Source organism: Lichenostomus cassidix, unplaced genomic scaffold, assembly GCF_008360975.1.
Source record: "Lichenostomus cassidix isolate B80296 unplaced genomic scaffold, HeHo_3.0 HiC_scaffold_33, whole genome shotgun sequence".
NCBI lineage: Eukaryota > Metazoa > Chordata > Aves > Passeriformes > Meliphagidae > Lichenostomus > Lichenostomus cassidix.
In genome coordinates this window covers 978,473-996,220 of record NW_028147632.1, presented here as the reverse complement: position 1 = coordinate 996,220, position 17,748 = coordinate 978,473, and the positions used below count along the sequence as shown (strand labels likewise).

The 17,748-nt window shown below is 53.0% G+C and overlaps 5 protein-coding genes and 1 pseudogene across 6 annotated transcripts in view; 4 read left to right on the top strand and 2 right to left on the bottom strand.

Moving 5' to 3' along the window:
- Positions 1-17,748, top strand: part of LOC146421328 (uncharacterized) — a 238,099-nt gene that overhangs the window by 104,184 nt on the left and 116,167 nt on the right. The window lies entirely within an intron of this gene.
- Positions 1-17,748, bottom strand: part of LOC146421331 (uncharacterized) — a 144,333-nt gene that overhangs the window by 52,998 nt on the left and 73,587 nt on the right. The window lies entirely within an intron of this gene.
- The window catches only part of LOC146421339 (uncharacterized), a 30,258-nt gene that overhangs the window by 12,299 nt on the left and 211 nt on the right, over positions 1-17,748 (top strand). The gene's annotated exons all lie outside the window — the stretch shown is intronic.
- Positions 792-2,011, bottom strand: LOC146421341 (class II histocompatibility antigen, B-L beta chain-like). Its single transcript, XM_085047519.1, has 3 exons — positions 1,741-2,011; positions 1,064-1,170; positions 792-963 (listed from the first exon to the last, which is right to left on the bottom strand). The coding sequence occupies exons 1-3, from the start codon at positions 1,946-1,948 to the stop codon at positions 955-957; spliced, it is 324 nt and encodes a 107-aa protein (XP_084903645.1). The 5' UTR covers positions 1,949-2,011; the 3' UTR covers positions 792-954.
- Positions 4,820-17,748, top strand: part of LOC146421325 (uncharacterized) — a 155,209-nt pseudogene continuing 142,280 nt past the window's right edge. Inside the window, exons 1-2 of the transcript XR_014848719.1 lie at positions 4,820-4,915; positions 16,969-17,699. The product of XR_014848719.1 is annotated as an uncharacterized LOC146421325 (transcript). The remainder of the gene's footprint in view (positions 4,916-16,968; positions 17,700-17,748) is intronic.
- LOC146421340 (uncharacterized) lies at positions 5,659-6,465 on the top strand. Its single transcript, XM_085047114.1, has one exon. It carries the CDS (start codon positions 5,659-5,661, stop codon positions 6,379-6,381), a length of 723 nt encoding a protein of 240 aa, XP_084903240.1. The 3' UTR covers positions 6,382-6,465.

The following is a 17,748-nucleotide window of genomic DNA, read 5'->3' as shown; positions in this document are numbered from 1 at the left end:
CCGGGGCCGCGGCAGACAAAAAAACTCCGTGCTGCTTCTGCTGCTCCTCCTCTTCCTCTCTCCAATCTCTTCCTGTTCCTCCTCTTCCTCGCTACTCCTCCTTCCGCAGCTCCTCCTCCTTCCTCCTCTTGCCTCCTTCCTCCTCGGATCTCCGGCTTTTCTCCCGCTCCTTCCTCATCCCTCCTCCTCCTCCTACATCCCTTCTCCTCCTCCCCCCAAGCCCAGCGCCCACCCTTTCCCCCCCTTTTCCCCACGCCGTCGCATGCCGCGGGAGGAGCCGGGATGGAGCCGGGGCAGGTCGGGCTGGGGCAGCGCTGGGCTCCGGGCCAGGCCTGGGCGCCCCCCACGCGCCCCCTCCCCAAATTGGGCTGGCGGGAAGCGCTGGGGGCGAGGGGGGGGCGCAGGTGGGGTTGGGGTGGGGAGCGCTGGGCGCTGCGGGTCTGCCTGGGAACTGGAGAGTCATCAGCGCCGCGAGCTCGGATTGGATCAGAATCGCTCAGCGCCTTCTCCCATTGGCTCATTTTCACGGAGCTATTTTTCGGGGCTGTTTTTCTATGGGGTTTGGAGGTTCTGGGAGGCTCAGGGGAGTCTCAGCGCCTTTTTTGGGGTTCGCTGTGTGCCGTGTCGGGGTTCAGCTGCCTCCCAAGGCCCCCCAGAGCGGGGTGACACTTGGGGACACACAAGGTCCCCATTCCCGATCCATCCCGGGGTCAGTTCTGCCCCCCAGTCACAGCCCCACCGCGGGGTCCCCCCAAGTCCCTCCCCAGTGCCCCCCAAGAAACGCGACCGGAGCCAACTGGGAAGCTTTATTGGGAGCACTGGGAGCAGCCGGGCGGGGTCAGAGTGACAGCAGGGCTGGGGGGACACACGACGCCCCCAAAATCAGCGCGGGGACAGAGCGGGGGGTCCCGGCCGGGCCCGAGGCCACGGGGAGGGGCTGCGGCCGGCGGCGGCTCAGGAGCTCTGTGGGCAGAGAAAAGGGGGTGACACCGGGCTGGGGGGCCCGGGGGGAGCACAGCCGCTCCGGGGCAGGGGGGACACGACCCCCGGGACCCCCCCTCACCTTCTTGCGCAGGTAGAAGCCGAGCCCCAGCGCCAGGAAGACGAAGCCCAACACGAAGCCCCCGATCCCCGTCAGCATCTTGCTGCGGGCAGCGTCCGGCGGCATCTCTGGGGGTCAGCAGGGCTCAGGACCCCCAAAAACCTCTCACCGACACCCCAAGCCCCTCCAAGCACCCTCCCAATCGCCCCAGCCCATCCAGGAGCCCTTGAAACCTCCTCCCGATCCATTCCCAGCCTCCCCAGGACACACCAAAGCCCCTCCCGTCCCTCTCAGCACCCCACAACCCCTCCCACTTGCTCCCCACTGCCCCAGGACCCCCAAACCCTCTCCCAGTCCCTTCCCAGCCCCATCAGGACTCACCAAGGTCCCTCCCAGTCTCTTCCCAGCACAACCAACCTCATTCCAGCCTTTGCTTTTCCATCCCCAATCTCCTTCCAGCCCCTCCAGCCTCACTCCAACTCCCTCCCAGTGCCCACCAGTACTTCCAGAACCTCATCCCACCCTCCCCAACATCCTTCCAACCCCTTCCCAGCCCTCCCACACCCCCAAGCCCCTCTCCCACTATAAACCAGCCTCTCTCCACCTCCCTCCCAGTTCCCCCCAGCACAGCCCAATCCCCCTGCCAGCCCCCCCAGTGCCTCCCCCGCTCCCCCCGGCGCTGCGGGCTCTGGCCGTACCCCAGTGCCGCCTCAGGGGCTGCTCCAGGCTGACGTGCTCCACCTGGCAGCTGTAGGTGACCCCGCGCCGGGGGGGCGTTTCCAGTAGCACCAGCAGCTGGTAAGTCCAGTCCCCGTTGGGGAGCAGGTCGGTGGTCACCACTTGCTCCGAGAGCTCCTGCTGGCCCTGGAACCACCTCAGCTGCACCTGCGCAGGGTAGAAATCCATCACGGAGCACAGCAGGCGGCCGAGCTCGGGCTGGGAGCTCGAGAGCACCAGTGAGATGGACACAATGGGCAGAGGACTTGGGGATTCCCCCAGTGCCGGCCAAGCCGCAGGTAATTGCTCCAGGGATCGAGTGCTGGGGGACAGGGAACCACCCTTCTTGCATCCCAACCCCACGTTTTCCTCCCCTGTCCTCCCCTTTCCCACCATTCCCCCTACCCACAGACCCCTTGAAACTCAATTTGGGTGTCCCATCTCCCTCCTGCTCTCTTTCAGGGTCTGAGCTCCCTCTTTTGCCCTGCTCTTCTGCTCCTTCTCCATCGTCCCCCAATGCCCAACCCTCCTGCCCCGTGCTTGGTTTTGGGAATTCCCAGCCCTCCCTGCTCAGTCTGGGTGTCCCAACCCTGCTTTCACTCAACTTGGGCAGCTCCTGGCAGCTTTGTTCTGGGAGCAATCCCTGAGTTTGGGGATTTTTGGGATGCAGTTTTGGAGGGGGACAGCTCTGTCTGCCTTTCCCCTCCCTGCTGTGGCCTCTCAGCTGCCCCTGACACCCTGGGGTGCTGGGATTTCCTTCCTGGGGACAAGGACGTTCATTCCCTTCCAGGAGTTCAATGCCCGCCTGGGGGTCCATCCAGCTCAGGGGGTCCTTGATCAGCTGCCCCTGAGCCTCTGCCAGGGTCTCCCAGTACAGCCAGAGCTGCTCAGCTTGGGGTTCCCAAAGCCCTCAGTGACGCCCAAGTCCCTGCCAGGAACCCTCAGCTCCCTCAAACATCCTCCACATCCCCTGGAAGTTTCCCCCATGGCACCTCCATGGCCCTGTCCCCACATGTCACTGGCCAGGTCCCACCATGTCCACACCCACGGCTGTGTCCCCAGCCTGTTCCCACCCATGGCATTGTCCCCCACAATGTCTCCATCCATGCCTGTGGCCCCCAATGACCCAAGGAATGGCCATGAGCCTCTGCAGGCTGAGCACCCGCAACTCTCTCAGCCTTTCCTCAGAGCAGAGGGACTGCAGCCCTTGCAGCATCTCCATGGCCTCCTCTGCACTCCCTCCAACAGCCCCAACAGCTCCTTGCTGTGCTCAGGAGCCCAGAGCTGGGAGCAGGGATGAGCCCTGCAGGGGCTGCAGCTTCTTGGGCAACAGCAGGCAATTTGGTGTTCTCCCTCAAGAGGAAGTCAATACCCGCTGGGGCTGAGGGATAAAATCAAGGCAATCAAGCCTGTGCTGGGCAGAGTTGTGCTGCCAGCAGCAGCTCCCTGTGGAGTCTGCAGGGATCCGTCAGGAGCAGATGCCAGGTGTCCCCTTGCCCTGGAGCCCATCCCATGGGTGCATTGGGATTTGCCTCTACAAGTACCAAGTGTGTCCAGAGACACCGCAGGGACAGTGGCACCTGTGTCAGTGGAAGCTCCCCATGCACAGGGACCCCCAGCCCTGGGGTGGCCGTGCCACCAGCCCCAGACACCTCCAGCCCCAGGAACCTGGAGCGACCCCAAACCCCAAGGCTGCATGTGGTGCTGTGCCCAAAGGAATTGCACAGAAAGCTGAGCTGTGGAAAATGAATGACAATTTATTTACAGAAGAGCAGCAACAACAACGAGCTGCAGAAAATATTTACAATAGAAGAATCTTGATAACAACAACAATCTATAGAACGTATTTACAGTAGAACGTTCTATCTAAAAACTGGAAACTAAACAACATCTTTACAAAAGATAACAACTGGAACAACAACTGGAACATATGTACAGGTTGGCGCGCCATCATCTCCATCAGTCCTGGAAGGAAGCAGCAGGGTCACTCCAGCCCGGCCCTGAGGGCTGTTCCCTGTGCCCCCAGGCTGGCACACACTGGCCCAGGGCCACTCTGCTGCCAGCACTGAGCCTGGCTGGGTCTGGGAGCCGTGCCTCAGGCACTGGCACGGGGCTGGTGTGGCCCAAAGCAATCGCAGGGCAGGCCGGGGGTGGTGCTTGTGCAAACACCTACAAAGTCACCCCCTTTTGTCTGCCCACAGAGCTCCTGAGCCGCCGCCGGCCGCAGCCTCTTTGTGCCAGCGCTTATTTTGGGGAGGTCGTGCGTCCCCCCAGCCCTGCTGTCACTCTGACCCCCCCCCGGCTGCTCCCAGTGCTCCCAATAAAGCTTCCCAGTTGGCTCCGGTCGCGTTTCTTGGGGGGCACTGGGGAGGGACTTGGGGAGACCCCGCGGTGGGGCTGTGACTGGGGGGCAGACCTGACCCTGGGATGGATCGGGAATGGGGACCCCCGTGTGTCCCCAAGTGTCACCCCGCTCTGGGGGCCTCGGGAGGCAGCTGAACCCCGACACGGCACACAGCGAACCCCAAAAAAGGCGCTGAGACCCCCTGAGCCCCCCAGAACCTCCAAACCCCATAGAAAAACAGCCCCGAAAAATAGCCCCGCGAAAATGAGCCAATGGGAGAAGGCGCTGAGCGATTCTGATCCAATCCGAGCTCGCGGCGCTGATGACTCTCCAGTTCCCAGGCAGACCCGCAGCGCCCAGCGCTCCCCACCCCAACCCCACCTGCGCCCCCCCCTCGCCCCCAGCGCTTCCCGCCAGCCCAATTTGGGGAGGGGGCGCGTGGGGGGCGCCCAGGCCTGGCCCGGAGCCCAGCGCTGCCCCAGCCCGACCTGCCCCGGCTCCATCCCGGCTCCTCCCGCGGGATGCGACGGCGTGGGGAAAAGGGGGAAAAGGGTGGGCGCTGGGCTTGGGGGGAGGAGGAGAAGGGATGTAGGAGGAGGAGGAGGGATGAGGAAGGAGCGGGAGAAAGGTCGGAGATCCGAGGAGGACGAGGCGGGAGGAGGAAGGAGGAGGAGCCGCGGGAGGAGGAAGGGGGAGAGAGGAAGAGGAGGAGCAGGAAGAGGTTGGAGATAGGAAGAGGAGGAGCAGCAGAAGCAGCGCGGAGCTCTTTGTCTACCGCGGCCCCGGGAGCATCGGCGCCCCGCATGGCGCAGGTGAGGGGGAGGAGAAAGTCGCCCCAAATGTCTCGGGGGTCCCCGAGCGGCGTTTTTTCTGGGCGGGTGTTTGGAGCTCGCAGCTTCCGGGATTGAGCCCCAAATCTCGTGAAGGGTCGCTGGGAGGGTTTGATTGTGCGGGGGAAATGTTTGGATGTGGCGGAAGGCCAAAGCTGAGGCGCCAATGGGGCTTTGGGGGATATTTTGGGGGCTGCAGGTGGGCATGGCCCGGTGTCGGGGTGGGAGGGGGACATGGGGCATGGGGTCCGGCAGGGAGAGCGGTGGAGGGGAAGGGCGGGAGCCCCGGAGTGGGGTGAGCGGAGAGGGGCGATGGCGGAGCTGGGGGAGCCCCGGCAGGCTGGAGAGGGGGGAGCGTGGATAAGGGGGAAGCCTGGGATCCCTGGAAGCGCGGAGCAGAGAATGAGGGGAGAAGGGACCCCTGGGACCCCCAAAGCCCCCGGATCATCCCTAAGCAGGACCCTGGAAAACAGGGAAGCCCAGGAGCCACGGGAGCCCCATGAGTGCATGGAAGGGAGACCCTGAGGAGGCCAAAGTGAAAAGAGCAGAGAGGGGAAAATTGTGGGAGGGTTTTGATGTAAATGGTGGTGGTTTGAGGTTTTTATGGACACAAGACACCCGGAGACTTGCAGATCTGGAGCTGGGCAGGAGGAAGCCCCAGGGCAAGGCGCTGAGCCCTTGTTTTTCCCCCAAAGCAGGATTTGTGATTGCCAAGGCGTGGCCGGATGGAGGAGGAGGAAAAGGCCCGGAGATGCAGCTGGAGCTCGGAGCTGAGGGGGAAGCCCCACAAGTGTGGGGAATGTGGGAAAAGCTTCTGGCGGAGATCTCACCTGATTGTGCACCAGAGGATCCACACAGGGGAAAAGCCCTACGAGTGTGGCGAGTGTGGGAAAAGCTTCAGGTGGAGATGCGAGCAGATCCAGCACCAGAGGATCCACACTGGGGAAAAGCCCTTTGAATGTGGGGAATGTAGGAAGAGCTTTAGATTGAAAATGGAGCTCATCGTGCACCAGCGGATCCACACCAGGGAGAAGCCCTATGAGTGTGGGAAGTGTGGGAAGAGCTTCAGCCGGATGTCCACCCTGATGCGGCACCAGGTGATCCACACTGGGGAAAAGCCCTATGATTGCGTGGAATGTGGGAAGAGCTTCAGCCTGAGCTCCGCCCTGATCCGGCACAAGAAGATCCACACCATGGAGAGGCCCTATGAGTGTCCCGAGTGTGGGAAGAGGTTTCAGACCAGCTCCCATCTCCTTGTCCATGAGCGCATTCACACCCAGGAGAGGCCCTTCCGCTGCCCTGACTGCGGGAAGGGCTTCAAGCAAAACTCCACCCTCATCAGGCACCGGCGCATCCACACTGGGGAAAAGCCCTATGGGTGTCCTGAGTGTGGGAAGAGCTTCTCAGACATGTCTAACTTGACTCGGCACCAACGGAAGCACCAGTGATGGAAGCCCTACGAGTGTCCCGAGTGCAGGAAGAGCTTCATTGCTCCTCCAACTCCATCCCCTGTTTTAAGATCTACAATGGATGATCCCAGCTGTGACCCCAGCTGTGCAGAGCCCTGGTGATCCGTGCTGCTGCTGATCCGTGTGGCAAAGACTCCTGGCTGGTAGCTCCACACCCTCCTGGCTCCCTGTGGGCACCTGGATGAAGGCAGGGCCAAGAATGTCCATCGGAATTCCTGGGGACATCAGAAATTCCCTGGGGAGAGCGGATTTGTTTACTTTCCACCCCAGAAAATCTCACGTTTTGAGTTCAGTTATATCATCTCTTGGCATGAGGCAACACTGGATGGCCTTGGAGGTGTTTTGGAACCTGAGTGATTCCATGATTCTGATTGTCTCTCACCCAGTGGCATCTTTCACAGCCAAATGGATCTGGATTGGGGCAAAGAGCAAGATTTTGGGGTGGAAACCTCCAAAAAATGTTCTTCCCTCCCACCCAACTGTGTTGATCCTCAGCGGGCACAGATATGTAAATCCTTTTCTTTTGGGCTTGGTTTTGTTTTCATTTCAATCCTTCCAAACATCTGAATTTGGGGTAAAAATGAAGATATTGAGGTGAGACATGGGTGGGACATTGGGGTCACGCCTGTTATGATCCAAACATTAAGGTTCTTTGGAAATACCTCTGCCCAAATTAAGGTGTAAACGAGACCATATGCCAGTCAGTAGTACAGGTTTTATTTGACGGTAAATATGAGAGAAAGAGGGATGAAAAGAGAGGAAAAGAGAAGTAGGAAAAGAGGTGAGGGGGACAGAAAGAGGGAGAAAGAAAATATCACCATCCGTGGATCCCAACGATGTCACATTGATCTTCTCCAGCTGCTCTTCTCAGTGGTGGTTTTCCCCCCAAAAAGCACAGAGTGCCAGGGGTTAATATACACTCAGGCCAGGGGCAATGTCCAGCATGTCCCCCAGGGCAGGGGACAGTCTCTAGCAGCAGACTCTGCTTGCATCACCTGCACTCCTGTGGTGCAAGGCCTGGCATTTGGGGGTCTGTGATGGATTGTGACTCCCCTCAGCTGCCTCTCACGTGAAAGTCCTGTGGATGTGGCCGGTGGGGTTGGGGATTCCACAGCTGGGCAGTTTGTGTAAACCTGGCTTCTGTTGATGCCTGATGGGTTTTTGTCCTTTTTCATTATCCTGTTATCCTCTTTTTATATCCTTTTTACCCTTTCCCATTCCTGTAGTTTTTACTCTCTGTATCTTAGCCCCACATGTTTATAACCCTTGTTCTCTAGCCTTGTTCAGAATTCTTTGGAGAAGACGAAACAATCTCCACAATTTCAATAGCATGAGGCACCAACCTTGAGAGAGCTTTATCACTGGGACATGTTTATGTACACTAATTTGTAACTTTTTGAGGGGGGGGTAATTTGAATAAGGGGGCAATTATTTTATTTGTTAGGTTTCTTATTGGGGAATTTTAGATAGGTATGTTAATCAATGAAGTCCATAAATTGTAAATGTGTGATATTGTCACTCTCTTTTCGTCGTGGTGCACCTGGGATCCTATTAAACCAAGGTAATACCCTTTTCCTATACTGCGGTGTCTGTGCTCAATCTTTACCAGCATTTTAGGCATCACAGTGAGCTGTGCTCTGCCCCCACCCCAAACTGAGCCAGGTATGATTCTCAGCACAGCTGGTGGCTTTGGCCTTTGTGTATGCATTCCTTTCCCTCAGCCTGAGATGATTGAACAATAGGTTTCCCTTTATCTAATCTCAGCAGTTTGACTCTCAGTCCAAAGTCTCAGTCAGGTATCTTCAGGGAGGCTTCTTTGATTGTACCTTCTTTATACACTTTTTGTTATAATGGGCAAAAGTTTATATCAATGTTTAGGCATGAGCTATTTCAGTCTCTGACAGCCACCCTGTGACTCAAATATTGTAATAAATGTCTCTTTCTTAGCAGTCGTCTTCAGCATATGGGTTGTCCACGGAGGTGTTGAAAAAAAAGATAATGGGAGAAAAGATAGAAACAGTTGAAGCAATAACATGAGCAATTATACTAACAGGTACAATAGTTCAATTGTAATCATCAATTTGATTTTCATTAGTCAATACCCCCACCCCGTGACCCCAGGAATTAGTGTTTCTAAATGGGTGGTGGGTGTGAGGGGTATCTCTATATTGTATCTCTTAGATGTTAGCTCAATATGTTTGGAAATTGGTTATAGAATTATACAGCTGGTTTTTATTTTTCTTGGTATAAATGTGGATGGATCTAGCAGGGATGTATGTTTTCTTTTCCACCACATTTACATATAGTTGGTAGAATTTTATAGGTAATATTTCTATTTTGCTGGATAATTCTATACATCATGAAAATTACTTTTATGATACAAAATTGACATACAAAACATTTTATACAAATTATTGTTAAGCAATCTTATCTTTACATTAGGGCTATGCTTTGTTTTTTAAGATTCAGATTATAGCACTGTTGTAATTTAGCCTTGAAACAAATTAGAAGTTGTAGCTTTACAATCAGTGTAATTAAAAAATGAAATTAATTTCCTTTCAAATTTAGTTGTATTATCCCAACTATTTTTTTTCTTTTCAATTTTTGAGGCAGAGTTATAATACTCTCTTAGGATATATGGCAGGAGATTTAACAGCCATTGGTTTGAGAGCTGGTAGAAGGCTTTTTGTATTTTACTCATGTCATTTCATATAACATTTGTTTGTGTTTTGTTAAGATTCTTTAATTTACTACTTAGTAAATTTGAAAAATTTAGCTAAATTATAATAATTTTAAATCTTTTCAAGGCAGAACTGGGAAGATTAGTGCATTTTGTATAAATTCTTATACCAACTCTCAGGATTAAATTGGTTGAGACAAATTATGTATCTATAACAATTTTTGCCACATTATTTTTCAGTAAAAAGACAAAATAAGTTAGACAAAAATCAAACATAAGAATATATAAAATATCTTAACTAATATTTGATCTTCTAGCAAGTCACTTGCAGTGAAAACACGAATAAATTACAAACGTTAACAAACTGACAATGCAAGCAATTATGGTGACGTTTTAAATTTTCATTGGCTCTCCTGCAGCATCATTTCATGTGTTGGTAGGTTCTTATAAAAGAAAAGTGAAAATTTGGCCCACTAGACTAATTATTAAAAGGAAATAAAAACTTACTGTTGCTAACACAAAGCGAAAGAGTTGACATGAAGAAAAGGTCATCACATTTAGGCATGATTTTGCTGTTTGCAGATTCTCTGCTCCCAAACTCGTTTTCCTTATCTTCAATGCAAGGGTGTTTGACATTCCTAGAAAAGAAAAGATACAAGCTTCCCCGGCAATACTTGCCTGAGTGGAACAAGTTGTTAATTGCATAAATTTTTTTTAATTTTTTTTTTTTTTAGCTAAAGTTTTAGTTTTTATTCAGTGAAGTGCTTGTTGCACGACTTTTGTTGTTTCCCACAGGTTTTCAGTGGGGATACCTCTAACTGACTGTTCAGTGGAGGGAGTGAGACTGCTTTTAAAAAGTTTTGCAAGAGTTGCAGTCTGTGAATTAGGCATTTGAGTTGCTCTCTTTTTTTTTTACAGAGTTTTAGTAGGCTCTTGCTTTTCTCTTTGGAGTAGCTCACCTTATCAGTCAGTTTGGTTTTTTTTTTTTAGTTTTAGTGATTTTTTCTTTTTGGACATTATTAAATTTAGTGACAAGCAATGCCATTGCTTAAAACATTTTAAAGAACTAATCACCTTTTTAGCAACCAATTGCTTCTTATGAGAGGCGACTAACAAATGAACTAAAGAAAGACAATACAACATTATCTTTACACTGGCCGCTTGGGATAGGAATTTTCCCCTAAACTTTTCCTACAGCTTCCCAACAGAGGAAGCTGCATGACAAATACCTAAGCTTGTACACTATCTTCACAAGGCAGCAGCTTTATAATGGGCTTCAGGGTTAGAACCAATTCTAGTTTTCCACACAAACCACAGACTGGGGGGGAGGGTGGTGGGGGGTGTTCCCTAAAAGACAAGAGTTGCAGAAGTGACTTCAGGAGTGAAACCTGTCAATTCTGGCTTTTTACAACAAAATACACACACAAAAAACACAAAGTAGGGGCGTGGGTCCCCTCCAAACAGGAGTTTTAGGCTCTGCACAACACCACGAACAGGAGCTTCACAGCTCTGCACAAAACACCAAGGAGAGGCTTTTACTACAAACTACAGACAGGAAGGCTTCCCCACGAGACACCAACAGCAGAATTGGCTTCAGGACTGAAACCTGCCAATTCTGGACTCACACAACAAAAGACACTAAAGGGAACTAGAACCCCCATATCAGTTTACTACAACATCTGGCCCCCAGAGATGACACTTCAATTTCCACAATCTACTCAGAGAAAACTGCAGTCAAATTTCTAAGTGTTTAAACAAACTAGAATATGCACAACCTGTCAAAGAAAGTTGGTCTAAGAGAATTGTTATGGATGGAGTTATAACAACTCTTACCACCCTTTAAAAAAAAAGGTAGTGTTTATATTTGTTAGTATATAGTATACTAACATAGTATAGTATAATTAATAATTATGATATAGTATAATTATTCTAATAATTAATAATTAAATAGTATAAAAGGAAGAACGTGAAATTATTTGATGAGAGAAGACAATAGTATTGTGAAAGGCACTTCGGGTCAGAGAATGCTATCCTGCTGACTACGCCAATAAAATGTTATGATCCAATTATGAAGGTTCTTTGGAAATACCTCTGCCTGAATTAAGGTACAAACGATACCATATGCCAGTCAATAGTATGGGTTTTATTGGATAGAAAATATGAGAGAGAGAGGGAAGAAAAGAGAGAAAAAGAGAAGTAGGAAAAGAGGTGGGGGGGACAGAAAGAGGGAAAGAGAAAATATCACCATCCGTGGATCCCAATGATGTTGCGTTGATCTTCTCCAGCTGGTCTTCTTGGTGGTGGTGGTCCCCCCAAAAGCACAGAATCCCATGGGTTAATATACACTCAGGCCAGGGGCAATGTCCAGGCATGCCCCTCCCAAGGGAGGGGGCAGTCTCTTGCAGCACACTCTGCTTGCATCACCTGCACTCCTGTGGTGCCAGGCCTGGCATTTGGGGGGTCTGTGATGGATTGTGACTCTCCCTCAGCTGCCTCTCATGTGAAAGTCCCGATTTGATGTAGCCAGTGAGGCTGGGGGTTCCACAGCTGGGCCAGTTTGTGTAAACCTGGCTTCTGTGAGCTGTGCTCTGCCCCCACCTCAAACTCAGCCAGGGATGATTCTCAGCACAGCTGGTGGATTTGGCCTTTGTGTATGCATACCTTTCCCTCAGCCTGAGATGAGTGAACAATAGGGTTTCCCTTTATCTAATCTCAGCAGTTTGACTCAGTCCAAAGTCTCAATCAGGTATCTTCAGGGAGGCTTCTTTGATTGTAGCTTCTTTAAACACTTTTTGTTATAATGAGCAAAAGTTTATATCAATGTTTGAGGCATGAACTATTTCAGTCTCTGACAGAAGTACTGTTAAGTTTGAGTGCTGTTAAGTTTTTAGGCTGAATCCCTTTTTATCCTTGCCCTCGCTGTCCTTTTGTCACATGCACCTGAACATACACACACACACACGGATAGTTCTTTGTTCATTTCTGTTTTGACTGACTGGATTTTTTTTTGTTGCTGCTTTTTTTCCTTGGTGTGCCTTAACTGTCCTGTAAGCAGTAGAGTGACTCTTGCCAAAGAATTTTGTCATGCTGTCATTTAATATTAAATCTGGTTGTTGCTGATACCCTCACTGGTGATTTTTTCAGCAATCTCAAACACTCATTGTTAACACATATCTATCCCCATTATCAGATTTCCCTAGGGCACCGGAGGCGCCCCGAGGGCTCTCGGCCGTTCCGTGTCACTGAAGGAGCCACGGCGAGGGACGGGCGGGGCGCGGCCCGGATCGATCCCCTCCAGCTGCGCGACGAGCGGCGACCCAGCGGGAGCGCGCTGGGACCGAGAGGAGGCGGCAGCCGGAGCCGGGGAAGAGGCTTCGGGCAGCGAGACGAGCGGGGTGTTCCCAACCAGCCCCTCTCAGCCCTCGGGCACCGCGCTGGCGCCGCAGAGCACTTTTCAACCCCAGCCGCCCCCACAGGCCCCGCAGGTTGTGCTGCCGCTGCCGGAGCCCAGAAACCCCGGGAAATCACTCCCACGCACTAAAAAATCTTTTCAGAGCAGAGAGGGGCGCGGGGGTGTCCTTATGAACTCCCCTCCCCTCCGCGCCTCCCGGGCACCGCCGGGCATCAGCGCAGCTCCCGGGGCTGTGTCCCGGCACCGGCTGCTGCCACAGCGCACGGGGTTGCCGCACTTGGGTATTAAACCCGACAGATTTGGGGAGCAGGGACAGCCCTAGAAACCAGGACTTTGCCCTCGGGAGCTTGGAGCTGCACGCGGGTGATAAAGGATCCCCTGCACACACCGATGTCCCCAACAGAGGCTCTGCTCCCCCCAAGAACTGGGCTGTGTTTGGGAGAGGTCGCATGGCTGCGATGGGGTCTGGAGTGAGACAGCCACATGCTGGGATGAAGAGGATGGGGGACCCCGTTATTGAGGGGGTTTTTGGGGAACCCTCCGGTCCTGAGGGGTGTGTTACTGGGAGGAAGGACACATCTGGCTCTGACATTGGAGTGGGGTCCCACAGGGAAGGATATGGGAAGCCCATATTGGGGAAGATCCTGCTGCTTTCCGCCAATTTTGGGGTCTTATAAAGAGCTTTGGGGGGTTTCCCAGTCACTTTAGGGGGCGGATGTGACCCCTCTTTTTAGGAGGATGCTTTCCACCAGTTTGGGAGGTTATAAATGGCTTGTGGTGGACCAACTTTCGTGGGTTCTGGTGCTGCCCACGCTCCGCACTGGTCCGGACTGGTGCTCCCCGTGCCGCGCGGGGCGGGGCCGCTTTGGGGACCCCCCAGGGCAGAGCGCGGCTGCTTTGGGGCTATCGGCACCTGCCCGGCACTGGCCATGGGGCGTGTAGTGGCAGCTGGGCCGTACTGGTGGCACGGGTGGTGCTGGGAGCTCACCTGTCTGGGGGCAAGCAGGACTCGGGTGAACGTGGGGGTCTGACGGGTGTGGTGGGGACGATGGGAAAATATTGAGAGAAGTGGGGAAAAGGAGGAAGAGAGCAGAAAATCGGAGCTGGAATGCCCAGACTAGCAGTCCAGCCCACGGCTCTCCAGCCTGACTCCCCCCAGCAAGTGGCTCACAGAACCCCTCACCCTTCCCCCAAATTCCTATGGAATCCCCAATCCATCTGTGCATTCCCCCCTCCAAAATCTCCAGGCTCCTGAGGTGAAATCAAAGGGGTCCAAGTCCCCAGCTAGAGTGACCACAAACCTGAAGTTTTTATCTCCACCCATCCATTTTCCCTATTTTCCCCTTCCCGTGTTCCCCCACAGCGGGTGGGAGCAGCCAAGAGCCCAGCGCAGCCCATCCCGACCGGCCCCAGCTCCATCCCTGCTCCTCCTGCGGGATGTGATGAGTTTGGGGGAAGGGGGTCCGGGGGTGGGCGCTGCTTCTGGGGGGAGGAGGAGCAGGGATGGAGGAGGAGGGAGGAGGGAGGAAGGAGGAGAAGGAGGAAGAGGAGGATCGGGAGGAAGGGGAGGGAGAGAGGCGGAGCGGGAGCAGGAAAAGGAGGAGGAAGAGGAGGCACCACGTGCATCCATCGCTCCTTGTATCTGCAGCCTCCCCGCCCCGGGAGAATCGCCCCCCCGCATCCCGCAGGTAACCGGGGAGGGGGAGCTCGCCCCAAATGCCTTGGGCGGTGCCTGCGAGTATTTTTTGGGGGGGTTCCCGCTGGCGGTTTCCGGCAGAGCCCCGGCCGTGGGCAGGCGGATGCGGGGTCTCCCCCGCCTGTGGGTTAGTCTCCCTGGGTCAGGCTCCGGTACCACGTGGCGATCGCCCCGTGCCAGCGGGGGACGAAGGGGACACCAGTTTTGGGGACCCCCCGGGGATAGCCGGGTTTGGGGGAAGCGCGGGAGTGGGGAGAGCGAAGTGGGGCGATCCCGGAGCTGGGGGATCCCCGGCAGCCTGAAGGGAGGGGGAGGATGGAGAGCAAGGGAACCAGGGACCCCTTGGACACCAGAGTGGGGAGCCCGGAAAGGGGGAGACCCCTGGAATTTCCGGTAGCCGCAACAGCCCGGAGAAGGTGGGAACCCCGGATAGTGGGGACCCCAAAACACGTGGGACCTCCAGAAGCCCAGAGCAGGGAACAGCCAGGAGCCCAAAGTGGAGAAAACAGAGGGGGACCTCCTGGGAGGGTTTTTTTGGCTGAATCTTGGAGCTTTTGATTTGAATCTGTATCTATTTTGAATCACGCAAATCATGGTGTAGCAACTCCAGGGACTTTTCATCTTTGAAGCAGGTATTTGTTTATTCGGCGCCGGGTGCATGGGGGATTTTTCCCACCTATCACGCACACTAGGGTGCATTGATTTTTCATTCTTATGCTGTGATGACATACATATTCATAAAGGGAAAGGCCTATTCCAGTACAAAGGAACGTCTAAGCTAATAAGTTCCCAGGATCGGGATGCAAAATTTTGCCCAGCCGCAGTTCTCTCTGTCACTGGAACTCGGGAAGAAATAAAAACCCTCTAACACTATATTTGAAGTGATAGAGATTCAGGCATTACTTTATTTTCTGGCCAGGATGTGCCTAGGAAAATATTCCAAGAACACATGCCTTTAGAGAATTTTCCCCCGAATTTTATATAGTCAAAACCCCATAGAGATACATTGTTTCCAAGTTCATTGGACCGTGGTTGAGTAACTCCCGATATTCAGTCTCCCATTGGATCTGAATCTCCTGGCCTCTAATGCTAATTAGATGTTTCATTCTTCAATTTTTCTTATAATTCTTTTCCGGATCAGATGCCTTCATCCCTGCTGCAGGTGGTGTCTGGGGTAGATGTTTGTGGTAGTCACTGATGTCCCGTGGATGTTCTGTTAATGGCCTTTATCTTTCTGGTTATTTTCGGGGTCACTCCCAATCTGTGGTATGTTAATCCCATCTCTGTAGGGTGATACTGTATCTCCTAAAAACTAAAGAAAACTCCTTTTCCCCGAGCAAAGTCAAGTTAAAACCTAACTAGAGAGATTAAAAAAAATTTTTAAAGTTACATTGTTTTCAACATCAGGATCAGCAGACTGGGCTGCCACCTGCATCCCCTTGACCAGCTGCTGAATGAGCTGCACTCAGTAGGGTGTGCTGCATGGTAAAAAGATGAGAGTTGCTGTAGCACAGAAGAGGAGAAACAGCATTGGTTTAACCCATGGTCTGCCAGGGAACCATGGAAACGTGGATTGTTCAGCAAGGAGGTCAGGAGCTGGAGCTTATTTCCAAGACAACTTGTAATCTAATGATGCAGTTAAAATTCTAAATAGGTTCTGGTAGCTGATAAGAATTCGTTAAATTTCCCAGGGGCTGGTCCATGGTGTTGGAGGATTTGTTCTGGTTGCCATTCATCTTTATCCCATTTTTGAGATGCTCCGTCCAGCCAGGGATGCTTTCGTTTCCTGCTTTTTTCTAATTATCATCCTGGATTTCCAACTGATTTCCCTGAACTTGTGGTAGCAAAAAGCCTTGGTGGTCTATGACACCCTATAAAGCATCCACAATGCTAGCACATGTAGGAGTGGGGATAGGGATGATTCCCTCCCAGTTTTTTAGTGAAATTTTCCCAACCTTCTCCATTTGCTGTTTTCCTTTGCAGCTGAACCAATTAGTGCAGCAGAGTCAGATCTCCTCAGTCTGGGCTCTGCCTTGAGCTGTGCAAATTCCATCTGTGCAAGCAGGCAGAGCTTGGGCTGAGGGACAGAGGGAATTGGCCCAATTGCTCCCCCAGGCCAGAAGGCCCTGGTCCATTGTCCAGCCTTTGCCCCAGCAGGGTTCATTTGCATTTCTAAAGCTCCTTCCTCTGGTGGCTGCCTGGAACAGAAGCTTCTCTGCCAGGGCAGCCATCGAGTGACTCACATGTGGCTCTGCCCCCCACAAGCTGCTTTGGAGTTTTTCTCTTCAACAATATTGTATTAATTAGCTGCAGGAGGAGAAGGAGGTGGGATTTTGTAGAAGGAAGAGAAGCAGAAGAAGTGAGAGGAAGAGGAGTGTGAGGAAGAGTAGGGATAGAGAAGGAGGAGCACGAAGAGGAGGCAGCCCAAGGTTCCAGCACTCCCTGTATCTGCAGCCCCCCACATGCAGCAGGTGATTGGGGAGGGGGATCCACGATTTTCACAGGGCCTAAACCTTGGAGTTTGTGAGGTTTATTGGGCTAAATGTTCATGCTTTAGGGTTTGTAGGGAGTGAATCTTTATATTTTGGAGGGGCTTTTGGCTGAATCTTGATGTTTTAGGAGTCTGGGGTGTGTGTCTTTATATTTGTGGGATATTTGGGGATCTTGGTGGTTAGTGGTTTTTACAGCCACAAAAGTACCAGAGACTTGCAGAGCTGGAGCTGGTCAGGAGGAACCCCCAGGGCAAGGCGCTGAGCTCTTGATTTTCCCCCAAAGCAGGATTTGTCATTGCCAAGGCGTGGCCGGATGGAGGAGGAGGAAAAAGCCCGGAGATGCTGCAGGAGGAGGAGCTGCAAACGCAGCCCAGGGAGCTGTGAGGAGGAAAGAGCCTCGCTGTGCCGGGAAGACGGCCGGAGATGCAGCCGGAGCTCGGAGCTGGGGGAGAAGCCTGAGGGCAGAGAGAAGCCCCACAGGTGTGGGGAATGTGGGAAAAACTTCAGGTGGAGATCTTACCTGATCAAGCACCAGAGGATCCACACTGGGGAAAAGCCCTACGATTGCACGGAATGTGGGAAGAGCTTCAGCCACAGCTCCGCCCTCATCACACACCAGAGGATCCACACAGGAGAAAAGCCCTATGAGTGTGGGAAGTGTGGGAAGAGCTTCAGCCGGATGTCACACCTGATGCAGCACCAGGTGATCCACACTGGGGAAAAGCCTTACGATTGCGAGGAATGTGGGAGGAGCTTCAGCCAGAGCTCCTCCCTGATCACACACAAGAAGATCCACACCGGGGAGAGGCCATATGAGTGTCCCAAGTGTGGGAAAAGGTTTCACATCAGCTCCAGTCTCCTCGTCCATGAGCGCATTCACACCCAGGAGAGGCCCTTCCGCTGCCCTGACTGCGGGAAGGGCTTCAAGTACAACTCCACCCTCATCATCCACCGGCGCATCCACACCGGGGAGAGGCCCTACGAGTGTCCAGAGTGTGGGAAGAGCTTCTCAGACATGTCTAACTTGACAAGGCACAAACGGAGGCACCAGTGAGGGAAGCCCTGC